Consider the following 22,156-nt stretch of genomic DNA (forward strand, 5'->3'; position numbering starts at 1 on the left):
GGGTGTTCGGTACCTTGTTGAGGAGTCAGTGGGGCTGGTACGTATCCACCTAAACAGCGGTCAAGACAAAGACAAATGAGAGATGAGTTGGAGTCATTACACCTAAAATGAAATCTGTCACAGTGGTTGATGTGTTTCTTTTGGTCATGATGAAGAAAATTAATTCAGACCAGCAATAATCTCAAATGTTCAGGAAAATGCCGATTATCACACATTCAGCTTCCTGGTTGTTCTGTGCCATCTGCACTGACCAGCACAGAACATACCAACCCACACTCCAGCCTTCGTCCAAATAATGTGACATGTTGCCGTCCTCTGCCAAACAGCAGAGTTTATGAGGCAGAGTGAGCTGAGGAGCAGTGAATGTTTTCAACGTTGCAGCGCTTTATTATCGTTTAAGAACAAGGTGTTTTGTGGGTGTGTGGGGAAATGTGAGGAGGTGGGTGTTCGGTACCTTGTTGAGGAGTCAGTTGGGCTGGCACATATCCACCTAAACAGCCGTCAAGAAAAAGACAAACGAGAGATGAGTTGGATTCATTATACCTGAGCCGAGATGAACTCTTACACAGTGGTTGATGTGTTTCTTTTGGTCATGATGAAGAAATTAATTCAGACCAGCAATAATCTCAAATGTTCAGGAAAATGCAGATTATCACGCATTCAGCTTCCTGATTGTTCTGTGCCATCTGCACTGACAACCACACACTTCACCAATCCACACTCCAGCCTTCGTCCAAAAATCTGCCATGTTGCCATGTTGTCCTCTGCCAAGCAGCAGAATTTATGATGCAGCGTGAGCTGAGGAGCAGTGAATGTTTTCATTACTGCAGCGCTTTATTATCTCTTAAGAACGTGGCGTTTTGAGGATGTGTGTGGAAATGTGAGGAGGTGGGTGTTATGTACCTTGTTGAGGAGTCTGTTGGGCTGGTACGTATCCACCTAAACAGCCGTCAAGACAAATGGGAGATGAGTTGGTGTCATTACAATAGAGCTGAGATGAATTCTTACACAGTGGTGGATGTGTTTCTTTTGGTCATGGTGAAGACATTTTTTAGGTGTTATCAGGAGATCACATGGGAGGTACTTAGATCTGGTGTCTGATACAGAGGTCTCATTATTTCAACCAAATTTTTGTCACATTTGAATTAATTTGAATAAAGTGACCTCTGACACAAGAATGTACAGCATCATTTTCTCTTTTGAAGATTGTAGACAAAATCTATTTAAACATCAATATTTTCATTTGCATCACCGTACTAACCCAATTCATTTCTGTAGGTACCTATAGGTGCACAGCGATGAAAAGTACAGATGACTGTCATTCAAACACAATTAATTCCCTCATTTCAAAATAAACCTCCAATGTGTTTAAACAAGTTGTAAAAAATGTTGAGTTAAAATTGAAAAGCCCTTGATTATCTTTTGTTGAAGAAATAAGAGAGCATGAAGTATTTTGTTCAGGATTTTATGTTAATTTGTGATAAAATGTATTCATATCATCTCAAACATTTAGGACTTTTCAAATTTAACCTGAGATTGAATGTGGTTATAATCTTTCCAGCGTAAATCAACTTCTAAAATTCCAATTAATGCGCAAGAGATTAGAAAAAGACTGTGCAGAAGCAGCTCTGTGTTTAAGTGAAAGAGTCGTGTATAAAGGGAAGGAGAGTGAGAGTCTTTGAATCTTTCAGGTGCTACTGAACCACAGAGACATTTTCCATGAATTGTTAATTGTTCCTCACGCTTTACTGGATATCACTGAGGATTAAAATAACTGAGTAAGGAGAAACTTCCTGTTCTCCTCTCCCTCTCTTTATGCTCTCAGCTCTAATGGGGGAAGCGACGTGTTAGTTTGCCTGTTCGCTCTTCCCTCCAGCTGTGTTACCTGGCTGCTGGCAGTTGGACATTAATCCTCCTCCTGATCCAGAAACAAGGATGAAAAGTTAAAGAATCGTCTGTGATCTAAATCTTAAGATTCGGTGGAGGCAGGTTTGAATCTGCCAGCTTATTGGTGGTTGATGATTGGCATCCAGTAGAAAAAATAAGGATAAACTACTGAAGAATGTCCTGTAAATGATCAACTAAAATGCTCTCATTTGTTGGAGCCTTTCCACCTTTTTTATTGCAGAGCTGATGCTCTTACAGAACAAATATACAAGATAAATGTATGTGTCTATCACTACGTTAACATAGTTCATGACTCATCAGCAGAGAAATGCTGACCAGATTTCTGTTTCTGTCCAAACTCCCATGTTTCTTTAATCTGTCAAATCCATCTGTTGCTCTGCCTGAGGCATCTTCCATTTTTTACCTTTTTTCCTCCTCTGGTTCGAGGGTCTACAGACAGAGTGTGTTGTTGATAGTACAGGTTGTGATATTGGGGCTACAAATAAATCAAATTCACTTCATTGAATTTCATTAGCATAAATACACATGCAGGGCAAGCATTAGTAGTCGTACCTTGGTAGTACTGCTGTGGGTAACCACCTCCATAACCAGGAGCTACAGGAACTCCTGTAAAAATGAAAAACAGAATAGACTCAGTAAACCCACTAACAGAAACATTTCCTAATTAAGAATAATAATTCCAGTGGCAGAACACCAGGTCTAATCAAGTCCTGTATCTGCACTGTGAATAAATATCCTGGTGATTTGTTGCGATAAATTATCGTAAATATAGAGCCTTTATCACTTTGAGCCACTTTTTATCCACACAGTTTCTGATGCAAAAACTGTGTGGGTAAATTAAAATGATTAAACCATTTGCGGCAGCATTTCACACAGACAGACGTCTGTGGCCAATGGGAAGAGGATTAGGGCCGTGAGTTTATATGACGAGCTGGTACAGTATCTGTGGGACTGAGACATGTGGCTGCTGCCCTGTGATTACACTCATCCCTCACTGATGCACAGAGGAAAAGGAGGAGCACAGGCAGGCCCAGTGGCAGAAGTGATATGTGTGTTATATTAGCATAATATTGTTTATTTCTTCTATAAAGAAGAATTAGAAATGTATAACAAGTATGCAGCGTTCCTCACCTGCTGGCTGATATCCAGCACCACCAACTCCAAGATTCCCATAGCCTGTTCAAAATTAAATTAAATAAACCAATAATAAGAATGTATCTATTCCTGTAATGTGTAGTAAACTCGTCTTATGTTTTTCAAAAATTGGCATGTAACTAGAGGCTCAGCTGAAGTCACACTCTGGCAGAGTTGTGTTATTTAATTGCAGGATTCTCAGGGGGTTTGTGTTATCTTTACACAGCTACACTTTGATGTTGTACACAAAATCACTAACAGTAATCAGTCTCCACTGGGAAATGTTGTGTTACTGTTTGCTCCATTTACAAACTCCTGTCGGTGCATTAACACTTCAGAGATCACTGACATTTTACTGGAGCTGGATTTTATGACATTCTGGCGTCATTACTACTGTGGCAGAATTTATACTGCCTTTGTTAACCTTACAATAATTTTCCTCATGAGTACTATTTATATGGTTAACAATCTCACTTAATGAAATAATTATAATTTCTTCCCTGAATTTATTTTAGTTAATTTATGGTGCTACTATAATCAACACTTTCCACTATGAAGCAATGAGTTACCTCGCTACTGTGGCAAACAGCAGTGACAGTGTTGGCTGTAATTGTACAAACAATGATTTAAGAGCATCCTGCAAACATTTGATCCAGTTTAAAAACGATCCTACTGTTCTTTATTATGTATAACATCTCCTGATATTAGCATTGTGGTCTATGACAAGCATACAAATAGTAAAAATATACATTTATAATGATAGTATATTATTATTATTATTATTGATAATAATAAAAATGACTTTATACCTTGTTGTTCAATTTAGTTATGAAACATATTGTACACACTGTGCTTCCATGTGATCTATAACAGGCCTATTACATTACCTGGTTTGGGTGCTTTAACTCCACCACCAGCACCTCCCAGTCCAACTCCTGAGGGATACGTCAACCCACCTGCTACAAGAGACACAGCACTGGGTTAGTTGAGGTGATAGAGACCCTTAAACTGTTTAACTACAGTCAGTCTGTACTGTACAGGATTGTAAACCAGTGGATTTCCTGCATCAAAGTCTCAGGCTGGCTTCTCATTCCTGACACCACGCCCAGAAACTTATCAGCACGTCGGACAATTTCCTTCACAGGAAACAGTGCAATGGCATCTCCTGACCAACTGCCACTCTGAGCAACGGGCAGAACGATTTTTGTTGTTGTTAGGGGGGGGGGGGGACATGTTGTATTAATGCTGTCAGCTTCCTCTCCTTTCATACATACCCTGTCCATAACCATGACGATATGGACTGTATCCCCCTGAATCACGGTGACAGACAAAAGTGGCATTATTGTCCGCTACGTTATCTCAGCCACTACAGTTTGTGTTTGGGACGGGTTGATGGGAGAAATGGTAATAATTAAAAAATCATATAGTTGAGAAAAAATTTTGTTACATTGTTTAATGGATTTTTTTTAAATTTGTGCTTTTGATTCCTCATGTTTTCTTGTTTACCGATACCTACAATATCTCTTGTGTTCTTTAGGTTCATAAAAGGTGTTATTTTTTACCTATGAAATTAAATGTCTCACCTGGATAAGTTCCTGCTGCCAGTGGGATTCCAACTCTGCCTCCGGCTCCTCCCACAGCTACAAAAAGTTGAACACAACAATGTATGATGTAACAACCATAAAAACAGTTTGAAATGACATTCTCGATAAATGTTGGATGGGAGATAAATGCATTACACTCACTGGAATGTAATGCATTTATATTGATGTTAAATATAAAAGATTGGGAACTTGCCTCCATTTGTTCCACCATAGGGATATCCACCTCCAGCACCTAAGGAGGAGAGTGTTAGAAGACTGATGGTGTGAAATCAAAGTGTTTATTGTCACATGCACCGAATAACTTAGCGTCATCAGAGCAGTGAATTCTTATTCAGATTAAATAGAAGATTCTTCATTACAATTCATTTGTTTATGCTGGTTTTATCCTCTTTAGCAAATAGGTTATTGTTAAAGTAACTTCAAAGGTTTCTTTACAGGTTACTGTGTGTGTTATTGATCTCAATTGGGTGACACCACTGATGCTCCTGTGTTCATCAAAACTTTTTCTTTTCATGATTTATCTTATGCAATAAAAAAACATCTTGGACTTGGTCTCATGTCCATCACAGGTCAAATGTGCACTGAAGCAGTCCTAAAACTGTTAACCCACTGAGGCACAGAACTGATGACTTTTCAGTCTATTGAAGGTATAATTGGTTAAACAAAGGCCTGATGCAGCTTTTCCTTATTTCTTAACTGCTGCTTTTATTGATTCCAGTCGAGTCATTAACTGTCTAGACAGAATGTGCACAGTCAAATAAATATACAGCCTGAGAGGGATCTATGAGAGTGAAAAAATCATAAAAAGTCTGCTGATAAATTAGTACATCATTAGTTAGGATTCTGAAGTTGCAAGGTGTGTGTGTTTGTATGTACCATGATGTTTTAGAAAAAGCTACAAATGTAAGCAATTATCCTCTAATTCAGAAAGGAAGAAGGGAAGAAAGATAACGTAACCATATATAATTGCTAAATAAATATAAACTAATGACATTTACTAATGTGGATAGATCTTACACTGAGTTGAATGTAGAAGTTAAATTCTATTTCTTTAATATATTATTGAACAGATTATGTTCTGACTTCTCTTTTTCCCTCTAAAGAGTCACACATATATTAAGTACATTTTTTATAGTAATAGGTACCAATATATACAAATGATTTAATATTGTTTTGTGGAAATGGAATGAGCCATGTAATTAATAGTTAATGTTTTGTAAACCACAAGCAAGAGAAACGTATAACTTTTTTTAAAAACACGTTGATATCATCACATTGTTCGCAGTTACAGAATTTAAGAGAATAAGTAACATGTTGTCTTCTTTGAAAAACAGGTATAAGTCATATTCACCTGGAAAAAATGGTTTTGGGGCTTTGACACCAGTGCCAACAGGAAAACCTGAAACAGTCATATTTAGTTATCATGGTCAGACTGTAGAAGAGACAAAGTTGTTGTTATTGACTTTGTCGCCACCATGTGGCAAAAAGGATAAATCACAAGTGTCAATGACAAAACATAGTCTTAGGGGAAAAAACATTAGTTGTTCGATAAAGTAAGTTACTATACCTCCGGGTTGTTGGACTCCAGGTGCAACTGAATGAGACAAGAGAGTTTTAGTCAATGGTTGAACGAATGAATAGGTCAACGTAGAAAGTGAGACTCTTGAAACTGTTGGAAAAAGAGCAGAGCTTGGCAAAAGAAAAAATGTAAGAAAAAAGAAGGTCGAAAGTAAGAAAACACAGCAACAGTATTATTTACAATGAAAGTGTAACCATACTCTTATGTGTTTTACACATTAGTGAATCTCCTTGTAGGCTTAATATGTTTTTTTTGTTATTATTATTATCTTATTTCAAATTCCTTACACTTTAAAGACAAAGCTGTACATTTCAAGGGACAGTGTGAACGATTTAGGGGAAAGTGATCTATTGACAGAAATTTTATGTAAAATAATGCTAGTGATGTTTTCACGAGTGTGTTTGATCTAAATTATACAAATTGTTGTTGTATTTACCTTAGAATGGGCCCTATATATTTAAAAACTTTAACTTTGAGATTTTCTGAAAACTGAATGTTACTACAGGTTCTCTTTCATGTTTGGAAGGGGGGCTGACCTTGGCCTTGTGTGGCCAGATGTTACACCAATTTACATCGAGCATGAAATATTAGTCAATCGCACAATTTGTAGACAAAATAAAAAGAACATTGCTCTCACCAGCAGGGGGTGCTCCAACACCTGTTCCACCTGTATAAAAGAAATGTCTCTTCAAATTTTGTCACACGTCTCATGTTTGAAGAAAAGCTGCACAAAATTTTAGATTGTTGAAGGATCTTTGTCACATATTTACCAACGCTTGTGCCAGCTGTGAAATAAAAATATAAATAGTTTCAGCTATCACATACAGAGAGTATATGAACAGTCATAGTTCAATATCTATGTGCAACCCACCATTAGGCTGAAAAATTCCACCAGAAACTGTAATAAACAAGGAATAAAAGATCATTATAACAGATCGAGACATAAGACAAAATTGAATTAAGTATCTGCAAATACATATAAGTACTATGAACCCACCGCCTGTTTTAAATATTCACACGTCCACCACAAGAGTAGGCAGTGCAAAAAAGAAAAGAAAAGAAAAACAGCATTAGTCAAACTTTGGAGTTTAAAGTATTTGTCTGTTTGGTTTGGCAACATCAACAATAATAAAAACTACATGTTTAATATACTACTATTAGCTAGCTTTTCCATACTAAAGTATATATAAAGTAGCTACTGATTCAATACATTTTACATGCTGGAAATAGAAGGTATGGGAATAACAAACAGGGACAGAAGAAAAGTCATATTCATTTCAAAGTAATAGCACGATGTTAAATAACACGATGATAGCAATACCGTGTCAATAAAGTAAAGATTAAAAAAAAATGAGATCACAGTTCATTTACAACATGTAATTATATCAAAGGTAGCTAAAACCTCATTATTATCATTTGACTTTCATGTCAGTGGGTTTATCCCTAACTGTAAAACTTAATTGTTAAAAGAGACATTTAAACAACACTTTAGAGCGTTCAAATGTGGTAAGACTTCTTCTAAAAGTCTCAGTGAAATGGATTTACCAATATCCAAACAATACAGCTATCATGTGATGGGAAGTAAAGAACAGTGAGCTGTTAGCGAAAAGGAAAAAAGAGTGCACAAGACACATCCTGCTGAGAGGAAGAGAACTAACACACTCAATCAACTCCTCTTTCAGCAATTTGTGAAGAACTGTTTAAACATCGAGACTGATGCTCAGCTGTCATGTGTTAAAATTGTTTTGTCTGGAAAAGAGCAATAAAACCTCATTCACTTATTAGATCATGTAATGCTGAAAGATGTAGTTGAGTAGTGTCTGTCTTTACAGTCCCTTAGGGAAGGAGAAAAAGGAGTACAATAGTTAATGGAGGCTATAAAATAGTTTTTCCAAACAGTATTTGAGAAGATGACAATTCTTATTCAAATCAATCCCACGCTGCAACTTCTGTCCATGAAGATTTTCAGACTATTCCCATGATATAGATTTAGACAAACTGGGAATTAATGATTAACAGTGGCAGCTTTCAGAGCTGGTGGTGGGGCTTTACCTTTTATAGTTAGATTTGGAACAATTCTTTAAGTGTCTCTTCAGGACCAGAAAATAATCACCTTCCCAAATACTGAGTAGACTGTCTCGTCAGAAAAGCAAATACATAACACTGTTAGTTGATATCTTTCAAAATATCAAAGGTTTCATGCAAAGAGCAAGTCTTACTGGGCTGCTGGACCTCTGGGGCCTTGCCAGTTGCATTAATAGCCGTGAGCTCTGTCAAAAGACAACAGTTCCAGGTTCATAAACTGTACTTTAAACAGTGGCAGAGTGAGAGAAACTAGAAGAGGCAGAAGCTGTAGGGTTGACCCTTATACTGCCACAGCTGGGAGGCTGTAAGGTAGAGCTGGTCAATAGCTGGCAGCGCTCGCAGTACAATCATGTGAGTTTTGTGTGCAAGGAATGGCAAAAAAAACGTAGAGGGGATAAATTATGCCACAATACTCCTGCGGTCGCCCCGATGTTGAGTACCATTGCCAAATATGAAAGGAAATGTAGCACTGCGGTGTACTGTAAAGCCTATTATACAACTATTGCAAAACATAAACACACAAACTGTACCTGGTCCAGCAGTTCCACCAGGAAATACATCCTTTTCTGTAAAGAGCAATGAAAAGATCAGTCACAATATACAGAAGTCATAAAAAGCTACATCCAAATAATGATAAAATAATTTAAAAATTGTATTCAAAGTCTGACCTGGTTTTAGAGTAACACCCGTCCCACCAGGTGACACAACAGCAGAACCATCTGGAACACCTCTGATGGTTGTATCTGGAGTAGCGTCTGGCACACCAAGTCCTACTCCAGTGATGCCTCCTGAAACAGGTGCACATGAGGTCAGACACTGTTATGCTCTATATTACAATAACAACTTGATTTTGTTATAATTTTGAATAATAACTCTAATGCTTCTGACTTCTCCCTCTTCACAGACTTCTTCCGGCTCAGCACAAAGACACAACATTTGGCTGCCGTTGTCTGGGCCACACATGGTCTGCTGGATGTAAGGATCAGTTGGGCGGTTTGTGGCCCCAAGCTACTGAAGAGCAACTGGCATTAGACATGTGGTACATTACCTCTGTAGTGGGAAAAGTATGTAGTGACGATAAGATCTAGATTGACAGCAGGTGGTGCTAGTGATTTGAACACTATACCAGACTGTTGTAGAAAAGACAGAGCCTGACATGAGGGCTAAGCTTTCAATTAACCAAATCTGCATTCTCTCAGCTTTGGTCAGGAGTTTGAGTTAATGACCCAAAGAATAAGATTACAGATCCAGACTGTTGCAGAATTTGTTTATTTACTAGGAAATGTGTGTGAATGTGTAGCATGCATGTGTATTCAATTCACCCACCGTATTTAGCTGCTTTTGCAGCAGCAGAGTATTGGCCACCTGTCCCGGGTATTACTCCAGCTCCTAACCCTGCTCCTGCTCCTAACCCTGCCCCTGCTCCTCCTGCTCCTCCTGTTTAAAAAATGGAGAGGTTTACATTAATTATTTTAATGTATGGATCATATCAGAATACATGAGAAGATATCGCTTAAGCAGGGAAATATTTTTCCGTTTTGTTAGGGTTATTTCTGCTTTCATATTTAGCAGCTTTTGCCCCCCAGTCCCAATCCTGCACTGAGCTCTACTGAATGAACCTAAATTAAATACTACACACACACAAAGTCTAGCATGTGCTGTTAAACATTTTCAGATCAATAGGAAGACAGATTCAGATGATTGTTCAAATTTGTCAAAAAACAACAATATCAAAAATAATCTTAAAAGCTACTTAAAGAAAACTTCTTACCGTATTTCGGGGGTTTGACTCCAGCACCAGCACCATAACCTTTGAGGAAACACCATTATTTCTTAGATTATACTAACTTATCACAAAGGAAACACATGCAGTGAACAAAACCTTCTCATCTGCACTGATACATCAATTCAACCGCTCACCACCGTAACCGCCAAAACCAGGTAGTATCTGTCCTGCTCCTCCTGGAAGTCTACCTCCTGCTTGTCCTCCTCCTGCCACTCCTGTTGAAAAAATATTGACTCAAACCATCATAAATGAAAGATTACAAATTACATTACATGTGAATATAAAATACATTTTATATTATTCTAAATTGTGTCCTGTAGATGAAAAATTCTGTAAAGCTGGTTATATTTTATCTAATGTTAATCAAGATACTATGTGAAATTATAAATCAGTCTCACCATATTGTGGAGGTTGGGCACCAGCTGCTATAGCTGCAGCACAACATGGTAAAAAGGGGTGAGATTAAAAAGTAATCTTCTAAGTAATAAAACATTGTTTTCATTATTCATATAATGATTAAGTCTGTGGGATATGCTTACATCCATATCCTGGTAAAAGTGGGAATCCAGGAACTCCTCCTGCACCTCCAGCAACACCACCTGCACCTTTCATGTACAAATTGGTAAAAAGTATTTTTTTGTGCAAATTCTAATTCAGTTGTCTTTTCCAGAGTTTGAATTGTTGTTACCATATTTAGCAGCTTTAGCAGCAGCAGCAGCTGCAGCTGCAGCAGCAGGGTATCCTCCACCTCCCAGTCCTCCTGCTCCTAGTCCTGTTCCTCCCAGTCCTCCTGCTCCTCCCAGTGCTCCTTGTAATGTGGAGACAAATGTACTCTTTTGTAAAGCTGGTGGTATTGTGTGATACAGTTATTTGTACGACATACATTTCATCATAGCTAAAATGCCCCAGATGTGGTTATTTTTGTGTATTACCGTATTTAGCAGCTTTGGCAGCAGCAGAGTATCCTCCTGCACCCCCTGCACCTCCAAGTCCTCCCGGGCCTCCTTGTCCTGTTCCACCCAGTCCACCTGCGCCTCCCAGTGCCCCTTGAAATATGAAGACAAATTTATTCTAATCTAAAGCTGGTGGTAGAATGTCATTATCATAGGAGTAATACTATAATTTTGTATTCTTACCATATTTAGCAGCTTTAGCAGCAGCAGCTGCTGCAGCAGGGTATCCTCCACCTCCCAGTCCTCCTGCTCCTCCCAGTCCTCCTGCTCCTCCCACTCCTCCTGCGCCTCCCAGTCCTCCTGTGCCTCCCAGTGCCCCTTTAATGTGGAGACACATTTATTCTTATCTAAAGCTGGTAGTATGGTATAATACAGTAATTTCGTCAATATGATAATACTTTTAATATTAAGTTGCTACAATGTACATTTGAGTTGGGCAAAATAGGTTACCGTCATGTATTCTTACCATATTTAGCAGCTTTAGCAGCAGCAGCTGCTGCAGCAGGGTATCCTCCACCTCCCAGTCCTCCTGCTCCACCCAGTCCTCCTCCACCTCTAGGTCCTCCTGCTCCACCCAGTCCTCCTCCACCTCCCAGTCGTCCGGCTCCTCCCAGTGCTCCTGCTCATGTTGAAAACAAGATCATCTAATATGGTAAAAAGAAAAGTGATCTGGTCTAACTTTCCCCATAAATAAAGACTGAGAAAATGTTATTTCCACAGATTAATAATTGAAGAATATCTGAACTAAAAAAAAAGATAAAATCAAAGTTTATCTCTTTTGGTTTCAGACTTTCTCACTTAGCAGATATGCATGGTGTTGCAAATGCATTAAAATGTTAATTGTCCAGAACAAACAATTGCATTATCTATAATTAAAAAGGTCAGTGAGAGAATGATTTGAAGGGCCACATTCGTAAAGATTTCCGATTTTACCCATACCATATTTAGCAGCTTTGGCAGCAGGAGAGTATCCCCCTGTTCCTAATTGTCCTCCCGTTCCGAGTTGTCCTCCCGTTCCGAATTGTCCTCCCGTTCCAAATTGTCCTCCCGTTCCAAATTGTCCTCCCGTTCCAAATTGTCCTCCTGTTCTTAATTGTCCTCCTGTTCCTAATAACAAAGCACTGAGTATGAATTTTGTACTTAAGAAGATATCCAGGTACAGCCCCTGGTAACACTCCTGTCCAGAGAACACCAGTAGAAGAAACAGGTCAAGTGTATTAGTATGAATAGATAGATTGTAAAAAACACAAGTTAGATATATATAAAATTCCATCATATGCAAAACATGAAAGTTCTCACCATATTTAGCAGCCTTGGCTGCGGCCAAGGCTGACCCATATCCTGCTGTAAAACATTAAAAGAGAAATAATCATATGATCACATTTTTACAAGTAAAATACATTGAAAAACCACAGACAACAGCTTTTAAAAGAACATTTGACTCAATGTAAGTGTGACTTTACAAATAATGTCTTTGATTTAGACGGACATATTTCGATGACAGGAACGAGCAAGCAAATCTGCCAACCACATGTAAGGACATATGCATTGCTAGATGTTTCGTTTTTTTCATTTTTGCAAGTTATTATACCTCCTGGCACCAGCCCTGGATAGAATCCACCAGTACCACCAACACCACCAGGCCCAACTCCTCCAGCCCCAACACCTCCAGGGCCAACACCTCCAGTGCCAACACCTCCTCCACCACCACCCAAACCTGAAACAGAGAACACAGATGTTGGTCTGATCGATTCAGCACTAGTGCTACACAACCTGCACCATGTTAATTGGAAAAGAAAAACAATGGAAAATCTGTGTCCTGGTGATGAATGTGATAATTAACCATATTTGGCAGCTTTGGCCTGAGCAGGTGAGATGCCCCCTGGTCCCACTCCTGCAGAATATTGAAAAAAAGGCATGTTTAGTCTTTTCTACCTCTCTTCTTAGTCACAGACTAACAAGCAAATCTGCCTCTTTATTTCCCACAAAATTAATTACGTACCAGTTTTCTGGTATGTGATGAAATTTAAAAATTGCCCCAGATGTTTTTACTTTTCATTTTTGCAAGTTATTATACCTCCTGGCACCAGCCCTGGATAGAATCCACCAGTACCACCAACACCACCAGGCCCAACTCCTCCAGTGCCAACACCTCCAGGGCCAACACCTCCTCCACCACCACCCAAACCTAAAACAGAGAGCACAGATGTTGGTCTGATCGATTCAGCACTGGTGCTACACAACCTGCACCATGTTAATTGGAAAAGAAAAACAATGGGAAATCTGTGTCCTGGTGATGAATGTGATAATTAACCATATTTGGCAGCTTTGGCCTGAGCAGGTGAGATGCCCCCTGGTCCCACTCCTGCAGAATATTGAAAAAAAGGCATGTTTAGTCTTTTCTACCTCTCTTCTTAGTCACAGACTAACAAGCAAATCTGCCTCTTTATTTCCCACAAAATTAATTACGTACCAGTTTTCTGGTATGTGATGAAATTTAAAAATTGCCCTAGATGTTTTTACTTTTCATTTTTGCAAGTTATTATACCTCCTGGCACCAGCCCTGGATAGAATCCACCAGTACCACCAACACCACCAGGCCCAACTCCTCCAGTGCCAACACCTCCAGGGCCAACACCTCCTCCACCACCACCCAAACCTGAAACAGAGAGCACAGATGTTGGTCTGATCGATTCAGCACTGGTGCTACACAACCTGCACCATGTTAATTGGAAAAGAAAAACAATGGGAAATCTGTGTCCTGGTGATGAATGTGATAATTAACCATATTTGGCAGCTTTGGCCTGAGCAGGTGAGATGCCCCCTGGTCCCACTCCTGCAGAATATTGAAAAAAAGGCATGTTTAGTCTTTTTTACCTCTCTTCTTAGTCACAGACTAACAAGCAAATCTGCCTCTTTATTTCCCACAAAATTAATTACGTACCAGTTTTCTGGTATGTGATGAAATTTAAAAATTGCCCTAGATGTTTTTACTTTTCATTTTTGCAAGTTATTATACCTCCTGGCACCAGCCCTGGATAGAATCCACCAGTACCACCAACACCACCAGAACCAACTCCTCCAGTGCCAACACCTCCAGGGCCAACACCTCCTCCACCACCACCCAAACCTGAAACAGAGAGCACAGATGTTGGTCTGATCGATTCAGCACTGGTGCTACACAACCTGCACCATGTTAATCAGAAAAGAAAAACAAAGGGAAATCAGTTTCCTGGTGATGAATGTGATAATATACCATATTTGGCAGCTTTGGCCTGAGCAGGTGAGATGCCCCCTGGTCCCACTCCTGCAGAATATTAAAAAATGCATGTTCATTATTTTCTACCTCTCTACTAAGTCCCAGACAATGTATGTCTGGGACTAACAAGCAAATCTGTCTCTTCATTTCCCACAAAATTAATTACATTAAAGTTTTCTGGTATGTGACGAAATTTAAAAATTGCCCTAGATGTTTTTACTCTTCATTTTTGCAAGTTATTATACCTCCTGGCACCAGCCCTGGATAGAATCCACCAGTACCACCAACACCACCAGGCCTAACTCCTCCAGCCCCAACACCTCCAGGGCCAACACCTCCAGTCCCAACACCTCCTCCACCACCACCCAAACCTGAAACAGAGTGCACAGATGTTGGTCTGATCGATTCAGCACTGGTGTTACAACACCTGCACCATGTTAATAAGAAAATAAAAACAATGGTCAATCAGTGTCCTGGAGATGAATGTGATTATTTACCATATTTGGCAGCTTTGGCCTGAGCAGGTGAGATTCCCCCTGGTCCAGCTCCTGCAGAATATAAAAAAATGCATGTTTAGTCCTTTCTACCTCTTTACTTAGTTCCAGACAATGTATGTCTGGGACTAACAAGCAAATCTGCCTCTTCATTTCCCATAAAAGTAATAAAATACCAGTTTTCTGGAATGTGACAACATTTTTAAATTGCCCTAGATGTTTTTACTTTTCATTTTTGCAAGTTATTATACCTCCTGGCACCAGCCCTGGATAGAATCCACCAGTACCGCCAACACCACCAGCCCCAACACCTCCAGCCCCAACACCTCCAGGTCCAACACCTCGTGTGCCAACACCTCCTCCACCACCACCCAAACCTGAAACAGAGAGCACAGATGTTGGTCTGATCGATTTAGCACTGGTCCTACACAACCTGCACCATGTTAATAGGAAAAGAAAAACAATGGGAAATCAGTGTCCTGGAGATGAATGTGATCATTTACCATATTTGGCAGCTTTGGCCTGAGCAGGTGAGATGCCCCCTGGTCCTACTCCTGCAGAATATAAAAAAATGCATGTTTAGTCTTTTCTACCTCTCTCCTTAGTCCCAGACTAACAAGCAAATCTGCCTCTTCGTTTCCCACAAAAGTAATAACATACAAGTTTTCTGGTATGTGACGAAATTTAAAAATTGCCCTAGATGTTTTTACTTTTCATTTTTGCAAGTTATTATACCTCCTGGCACCAGCCCTGGATAGAATCCACCAGTACCGCCAACACCACCAGCCCCAACACCTCCAGCCCCAACACCTCCAGGTCCAACACCTCGTGTGCCAACACCTCCTCCACCACCACCCAAACCTGAAACAGAGAGCACAGATGTTGGTCTGATCGATTTAGCACTGGTCCTACACAACCTGCACCATGTTAATAGGAAAAGAAAAACAATGGGAAATCAGTGTCCTGGAGATGAATGTGATCATTTACCATATTTGGCAGCTTTGGCCTGAGCAGGTGAGATGCCCCCTGGTCCTACTCCTGCAGAATATAAAAAAATGCATGTTTAGTCTTTTCTACCTCTCTCCTTAGTCCCAGACTAACAAGCAAATCTGCCTCTTCGTTTCCCACAAAAGTAATAACATATAAGTTTTCTGGTATGTGACGAAATTTAAAAATTGCCCTAGATGTTTTTACTTTTCATTTTTGCAAGTTATTATACCTCCTGGCACCAGCCCTGGATAGAATCCACCAGTACCACCAACACCACCAGCCCCAACACCTCCAGGTCCAACACCTCCAGTGCCAACACCTCCTCCACCACCACCACCCAAACCTGAAACAGAGAGCACAGATGTTGGTCTGATCGATTCAGCACTGGTGTTACAACACCTGCACCATGTTAATAGGAAAAGAAAAACAATGGGAAATCAGTGTCCTGGATATGAATGTGGTCATTTACCATATTTGGCAGCTTTGGCCTGAGCAGGTGAGATGCCCCCTGGTCCTACTCCTGCAGAATATAAAAAAAAGCATGTTTAGTCTTTTCTACCTCTCTCCTTAGTCCCAGACTAACAAGCAAATCTGCCTCTTCGTTTCCCACAAAAGTAATAACATATAAGTTTTCTGGTATGTGCGGAAATTTAAAAATTGCCCTAGATGTTTTTACTTTTCATTTTTGCAGTTTAGTCTTTTCTACCTCTCTACTTAATCCCAGACAATGTATGTCTGGGACTAACAATGTATGTCTGGGACAAACAATGTATGTCTGGGACTAACAAGAAAATCTGCCCCTTTATTTCCCACAAAAGTTATTACATTAAAGTTTTCTGGTATATGACGAAATTTTAAAATTTCCCAATATGTTTTTACTTTTCATGTTTAAAAGTTATTATACCTCCTGGCACCAGCCCTGGATAGAATCCACCAGTACCGCCAACACCACCAGCCCCAACTCCTCCAGGGCCAATACCTCCAGGGCCAACACCTCCACCACCACCACCCAAACCTGAAACAGAAAGCACAGATGTTGGTTAGATCGATTCAGCACTGGTGTGACAGAACCTGCACCATGTTAAAAGGGAAATACAAACAAAGGGAAATCAGTTTCCTGGTGATGAATGTGATCATTTACCATATTTGGCAGCTTTGGCCTGAGCAGGTGAGATGCCCCCTGGTCCCACTCCTGCAGAATATAAAAAAATGCATGTTTAGTCTTTTCTACCTCTCTACTTAGTCCCAGACAATGTATGTCTGGGACTAACAAGAAAATCTGCCCCTTTATTTCCCACAAAAGTTATTACATTAAAGTTTTCTGGTATATGACGAAATTTTAAAATTTCCCAATATGTTTTTACTTTTCATGTTTAAAAGTTATTATACCTCCTGGCACTAGCCCTGGATAGAATCCACCAGTACCGCCAACACCACCAGCCCCAACTCCTCCAGGGCCAATACCTCCAGGGCCAACACCTCCTCCACCACCACCCAAACCTGAAACAGAGAGCACAGATGTTGGTCAGATCGATTCAGCACTGGTGTGACACAACCTGCATCATGTTAATAGTGAAATAAAAACAAAGGGAAATCAGTTTCCTGGTGATGAATGTGATCGTTTACCATATTTGGCAGCTTTGGCCTGAGCAGGTGAGATTCCCCCTGGTCCAACTCCTGCAGAATATAAAACATGTTTTAGTCTTTTTTACCTCTCTACTTTAGTTCAGTTAATTTGTACAAACACACACCAGTTCCAACCGGATATCCAGGATTGGAACCAGCTGTTCCTCCTGGCAGTCCAGCTCCACCATTACCGAAGCCTCCATAACCTGAAACATGGTAATAGAGACAATTTAGTATCCTCTGGATTTTTCCCTAATGCCTCTGTTGTCACAAATCTTTGTCAAGATTTATACAAGAATTTGTACCAAAGGGAAGTTTTCCTCCTCCAGGTTTTGCTCCATAGCCACCTGAGGAGAAAATAAATATGAAGCAACAGTATTTACCAACATGACTAACATTAATTATCTATAACATGGTTTGTAAACATGAAAGACTGTATGAAATCTTTGGTCCATAAAGTCTCATGTATTCATCATGTTACAGATCAAGTCATCCACTTTGCACACAGCAAAGCCTATTAATGTCCCTTGCTTGAGTAGACCTTTTAAAATAAATTCAAGCTCTAATCCTTTGAAGCAGGGGTCTTCGACGTTTTCAGGCCAAGGACCCCCAAACTGATGGAGAGATGTAGCAGGGACCCCATACTATACTATATATATTGTATAAAATAGTGTTTTATATAAATCTTGGACTAGTGCCAACACAGCTACCCTGTTATTGTGCATTCAATACAAAGCTATTCAAATAATACACAGGTTCATATATTCATGTTTTCATTATTGTGTGTCGCTGAATGTGTGCATTACTGACTGAAAGATAACATCTTCTGCCCCCATTTATCCGTTCGCTACAATATGTTGGATTCATGTTAATGTGTATTTCAAGACATTTAAATTTTTGGGAAAAACATTGGTTGGAACATTTTGTTTTAATTAAAAATATATAAAAAAATGTTTAATCAACCAAAAATTCTGCGAACCCCTCCAGTACCCCCGCAGACCCCCTAGGGGTAGCGGACCCCCTGTTGAATACCTTCCATAGTAACACTATGGAACTTTTACTGAGTAACAACACCCTCTGCAGCCACACGTGGTGATTAATTCTGTTGGGCTCTCTGTCCTAGTGATTAAGTGTTTTTCATGTCAAGAATTAAACAAGTTCGATCGATGTGTTGAGTGGACAGCGGGCATAGGTACACAGGGACGTAATGTCCGAGTAACAGTTACTGTCTAGATTCAGTTCGTACCTTGCACTTTGGGTGATTTGAGAGGGTATCCATGAAACACCCCTGGTTGCATCTGTCCACCATACCCACGGCTTCCTGTGCCAGGACATTTAAATCTTGATCAGCTGATACCACTTATATAGACAAAAAAACAAATAGTAATCATAAAAAACAATACCTGGACCTTGACCTCCTCCCTGTCCTCCACCTGCAACTGCACAAGAAAATGTTTGGAAGAGGAGGGTGAATAGAGGGGGTATTCAGCTGCAATATGCACCTTCATCGCTGGATTTCGCTAAATTCTACACACTGAACCTTTAAGTTATATGTAATATTGTCAATTAATATGTTGTATATATTAACTATTAGATGTTGTCTCGATTGCAGTGTTCCCCCCACAACTTGTATGTGTACATCTGAAAAAACTACATATTACCTGATTTTTGATTCAGGTCAGTTCCCATTGGCACACCAGGAAGAACTCCACGTCCACCAAACCCTAAAGGAAACACAACAAACCAGGAAACAGCCACATTAAATCTCTATACAGCACTAATGTGTAAAAGTAATGTCCATTCAGACAACGAAACACAGCCAAAGCCTGCCTGAGATTAAGCAATAAAATACACAAACCTTTTCCTGGCACCAGTCCACCTTGATAAAGTCCAGGCACACCCATACCTGTCACAGTCAATAAGAGAGACAGTTTCTGCATCTACAGTCAAATACATGAGAAGGATCTGGCATGCACAATCGGTTTGTTTGAGGAAATTATACACATATAAATCCATATCACAAAACACCACTACCACATAGTTAAGCCAGACAGTTGCTGCAGGCATCCGTATAACTTGGCTACAGGCTGACTTTTTCATTGTGTGTGATCTTTCTTCTTTGATTCAACTATTTATTGCCCCTGCTGAGGTGTTGCTGTGCTTGGCTTCACCTCTACACATAAAAAGAGTTATTTATTGGTGCTTATATTGCATCCAATTTTATATCCGCTGTAAAAATGCAAGTAGATATATTTAAACAAGAAATAATGGGATTATTTCTAATGATATACACATGTTTACATTTTTTATTTGTTCATCTTGTTCTACTACTCCTTGCTCTGTAAAGTATGACAGATGAAGTCTGAAATATTGAAATTGCAGTAAAGTTTTTTTTAGCTGCAATATGTGTGTTTAAATATTCAAGTATACTAATATAGACAAAGCCAATTTAAACAAAAGTTTAAAAATCTCATACCAAAAAGGAAAAAATCCAAAAATGAAAAAAGAGATTTTGTAAAACTTAAAATTTGATTCAATTTGATTCTGATTTGTATGGAGTTCATCCCTATCAACGGATTCTGTATGATCTGTAAAGATTTTGGGACCAGTAGTCTTTTGGTTTCTGTTTATAGTTTCTGTTATCTAGCTATCAGTTTATAAATGTATCTGTATTCATATGCAGATAGCTGTTAATAGAGACAAGCCAAAATGTTGTCTTGACTTAAAACATCTACAACTAATCGGACTTCAAAAAGTGTCTTGGCCTGGATATCGACCGTCTACACAGGAAACCACAGAATATTGTCCGTTGCTTCCAGTGGCCAATTCGTCATCAGATGATAGCCAATGGGCTCCGAGATTGAAATAGCTCTAAATCACAACACATCATCTCAAGGCACTTTAGTGAGTAAGGTTTAGATAAAACATCATTATTTTGCATATAAATATAATTTCATTTTTTCTAGTTCCCTTGAACACCTTCCAAATTCACTAGAAAATGAATTGGATGAGGCTATGCTTCCCTGTGAGTCAAATCCTGTCTGCCTCCAGTTTTTATGTGTTTATTGTTGAGTCTACAAAACCTGGCACTTTGGAAGCTTTCTTTCCTGCCGCACCATGAGCTCCCCCTCCTGGAAGGCCTGTCTGAGGAATAACAGGTACTGGAAGAAATAAAAAATGAAATAAAATGTTAGTTGGCTCATTGAGGGAGTTTGAAAAATATACAGTGTGAAAAATATACAGACATCTTTCTTCTCCAGGTGCTGAGTCCAAACAACTGTAACTGAGATTTCTGCCTTCTTAGGCCACTGGTGACAGCTCTCTTTAAAATCGGTACTTTATTATATTAGGTAAAGAACTGGCTCTGGTCAGAGAAATTAATTCCACGGTACCTGAGGAGCCAATTTAGGCTTGAAATGTTGAACTTAGGAAGCACAAATCATTGCTGTAAACACAAGCTGTAGCTAATGCTCTTAACTTGTCATTATAAACAAACAGTACAAATTTAAAGTAAATAAGCAGCATGATGTGTGTGCTACTTGCCTCCAATGGGCAACGCAGCTCCAGTTCCTGTGCTTACAGGAACTCCTCCTGCCCCTAGCACTGTTCCTCCTGTCCCTATTTAAACACAAAGTGTACAGACATGAAGATAAAACAAAAATATACAATTTCACATTTTCTCTTAGACTCATTTTTATAATGATTCAAGATGAGAGATGTCACATTGTTCATATAATAATATAAAGCTCTACTCTAACCCTAATAAATAAAGAACGAAGAAATATAGACATACAGCAGTAACAATAGAATAAATACAGGTATAATAAATGATATAATATACTAGAACAAGAATAAGTCAAGAATGCTAGTATGTCAATGTATATAGAATGTTTAAAACAACAATCGTAAACATTTGAGAAAGAAAACATTGCACAATTGCAGATGGAATCAAGCTCTCAAACTCAACTTGAATTGAAAAAATTGAACAGTCAGAAATTGTTCTAAGCAATGATTTAAATGTTTATAAGGTTAAATATTTAATTTTATGTAATCAACTGCTTGTCAGGTGATATGAATCTGAGGGTCATGCATCTCCTACCAGAGGTCAGGAGGGAAATCATTGTGTTGTGTGAGTCACGTCTTTATGATCCTCTGGAACTCTGAGGCACTGCTATGTGTACAGCTCTATAAACCTGCAAGAGTATTCTCTAGTAGTACATCCCACGACCATGAGAGGGCAATGTGATACTAAAAAGCAGTACTGAGCAGGTGTGCTGCTTGTAACAGACTTCGCCTCCCCAGCAAAGCGCCAGATCTTCAGACTGACCATTGGTATTGAAAGCAGCTAATCTGGCCCCACTAGTCTGTCATCACGGCATGATCAAACAGAACATGGCTGATGTTTAATCAAATCATGAGAAGCGGCCAGCAAGCATGGCATTTGCCTTGCCTCATCAAATGCCTCACTTCTTTGGCGATCCCCTCGTGGAGGAAATGAGCCGTCAGTAAGAGAGTTTGGCAGCAGAATAAAACATCCATTTATTTGTTTATTTCATTTTTTTATCCCCATAGTTTGCCGGACAGACATTGCGCACTGCCTTTAAGTATGTGGTCTGAAAGATTTGGTGAGGAAAAGTTTGGCAAGAGAATGGTTTGTTTTATCTGTGCTCTTTCTGTAACAGTTTGTTTCTTTTTTTTGAGTGTCATGAAAATACAGACTGATTCTAGGTACTGAGGT

At 39.3% G+C, this 22,156-nt stretch overlaps 1 protein-coding gene across 1 annotated transcript; it reads right to left on the reverse strand.

Moving 5' to 3' along the window:
* Window positions 1-7,677: 7,677 nt before the first annotated feature.
* Window positions 7,678-19,238, reverse strand: LOC133003383 (elastin-like). Its single transcript, XM_061073101.1, has 39 exons — window positions 19,080-19,238; window positions 18,822-18,857; window positions 18,665-18,739; window positions 17,724-17,765; window positions 17,544-17,624; window positions 17,419-17,469; window positions 17,182-17,292; window positions 16,934-16,984; window positions 16,697-16,807; window positions 16,262-16,312; window positions 16,022-16,135; window positions 15,790-15,840; window positions 15,538-15,663; window positions 15,306-15,356; window positions 15,054-15,179; window positions 14,806-14,856; window positions 14,554-14,679; window positions 14,306-14,356; window positions 14,069-14,179; window positions 13,835-13,885; window positions 13,598-13,708; window positions 13,364-13,414; window positions 13,127-13,237; window positions 12,893-12,943; window positions 12,641-12,766; window positions 12,349-12,393; window positions 11,989-12,156; window positions 11,516-11,668; window positions 11,233-11,367; window positions 11,029-11,142; window positions 10,785-10,904; window positions 10,636-10,701; window positions 10,495-10,527; window positions 10,231-10,311; window positions 10,082-10,120; window positions 9,637-9,747; window positions 8,979-9,098; window positions 8,841-8,876; window positions 7,678-8,495 (listed from the first exon to the last, which is right to left on the reverse strand). Exons 1-39 carry the CDS (start codon window positions 19,105-19,107, stop codon window positions 8,392-8,394), a joined length of 3,270 nt encoding a protein of 1,089 aa, XP_060929084.1. The 5' UTR covers window positions 19,108-19,238; the 3' UTR covers window positions 7,678-8,391.
* Window positions 19,239-22,156: the final 2,918 nt, after the last annotated feature.

The sequence above is a fragment of the Limanda limanda genome, chromosome 6, assembly GCF_963576545.1.
Source record: "Limanda limanda chromosome 6, fLimLim1.1, whole genome shotgun sequence".
Classification (NCBI taxonomy): domain Eukaryota; kingdom Metazoa; phylum Chordata; class Actinopteri; order Pleuronectiformes; family Pleuronectidae; genus Limanda; species Limanda limanda.

What these genes read in the sequence shown, in the direction of transcription:
- LOC133003383 (XM_061073101.1), bottom strand. Translation starts at nt 19,107, where the DNA reads ATGGGAACTGACCTGAATCAAAAATCAG. An exon ending in TCCAGGGCTGGTGCCAGGAG is followed by an intron (nt 14,357 to 14,553) that starts GTATAATAACTT and finishes AATATTCTGCAG; the next exon opens with GAGTGGGACCAGGGGGCATC. An exon ending in AGCCAAGGCTGCTAAATATG is followed by an intron (nt 12,157 to 12,348) that starts GTGAGAACTTTC and finishes CTTTGTTATTAG; the next exon opens with GAACAGGAGGACAATTAAGA.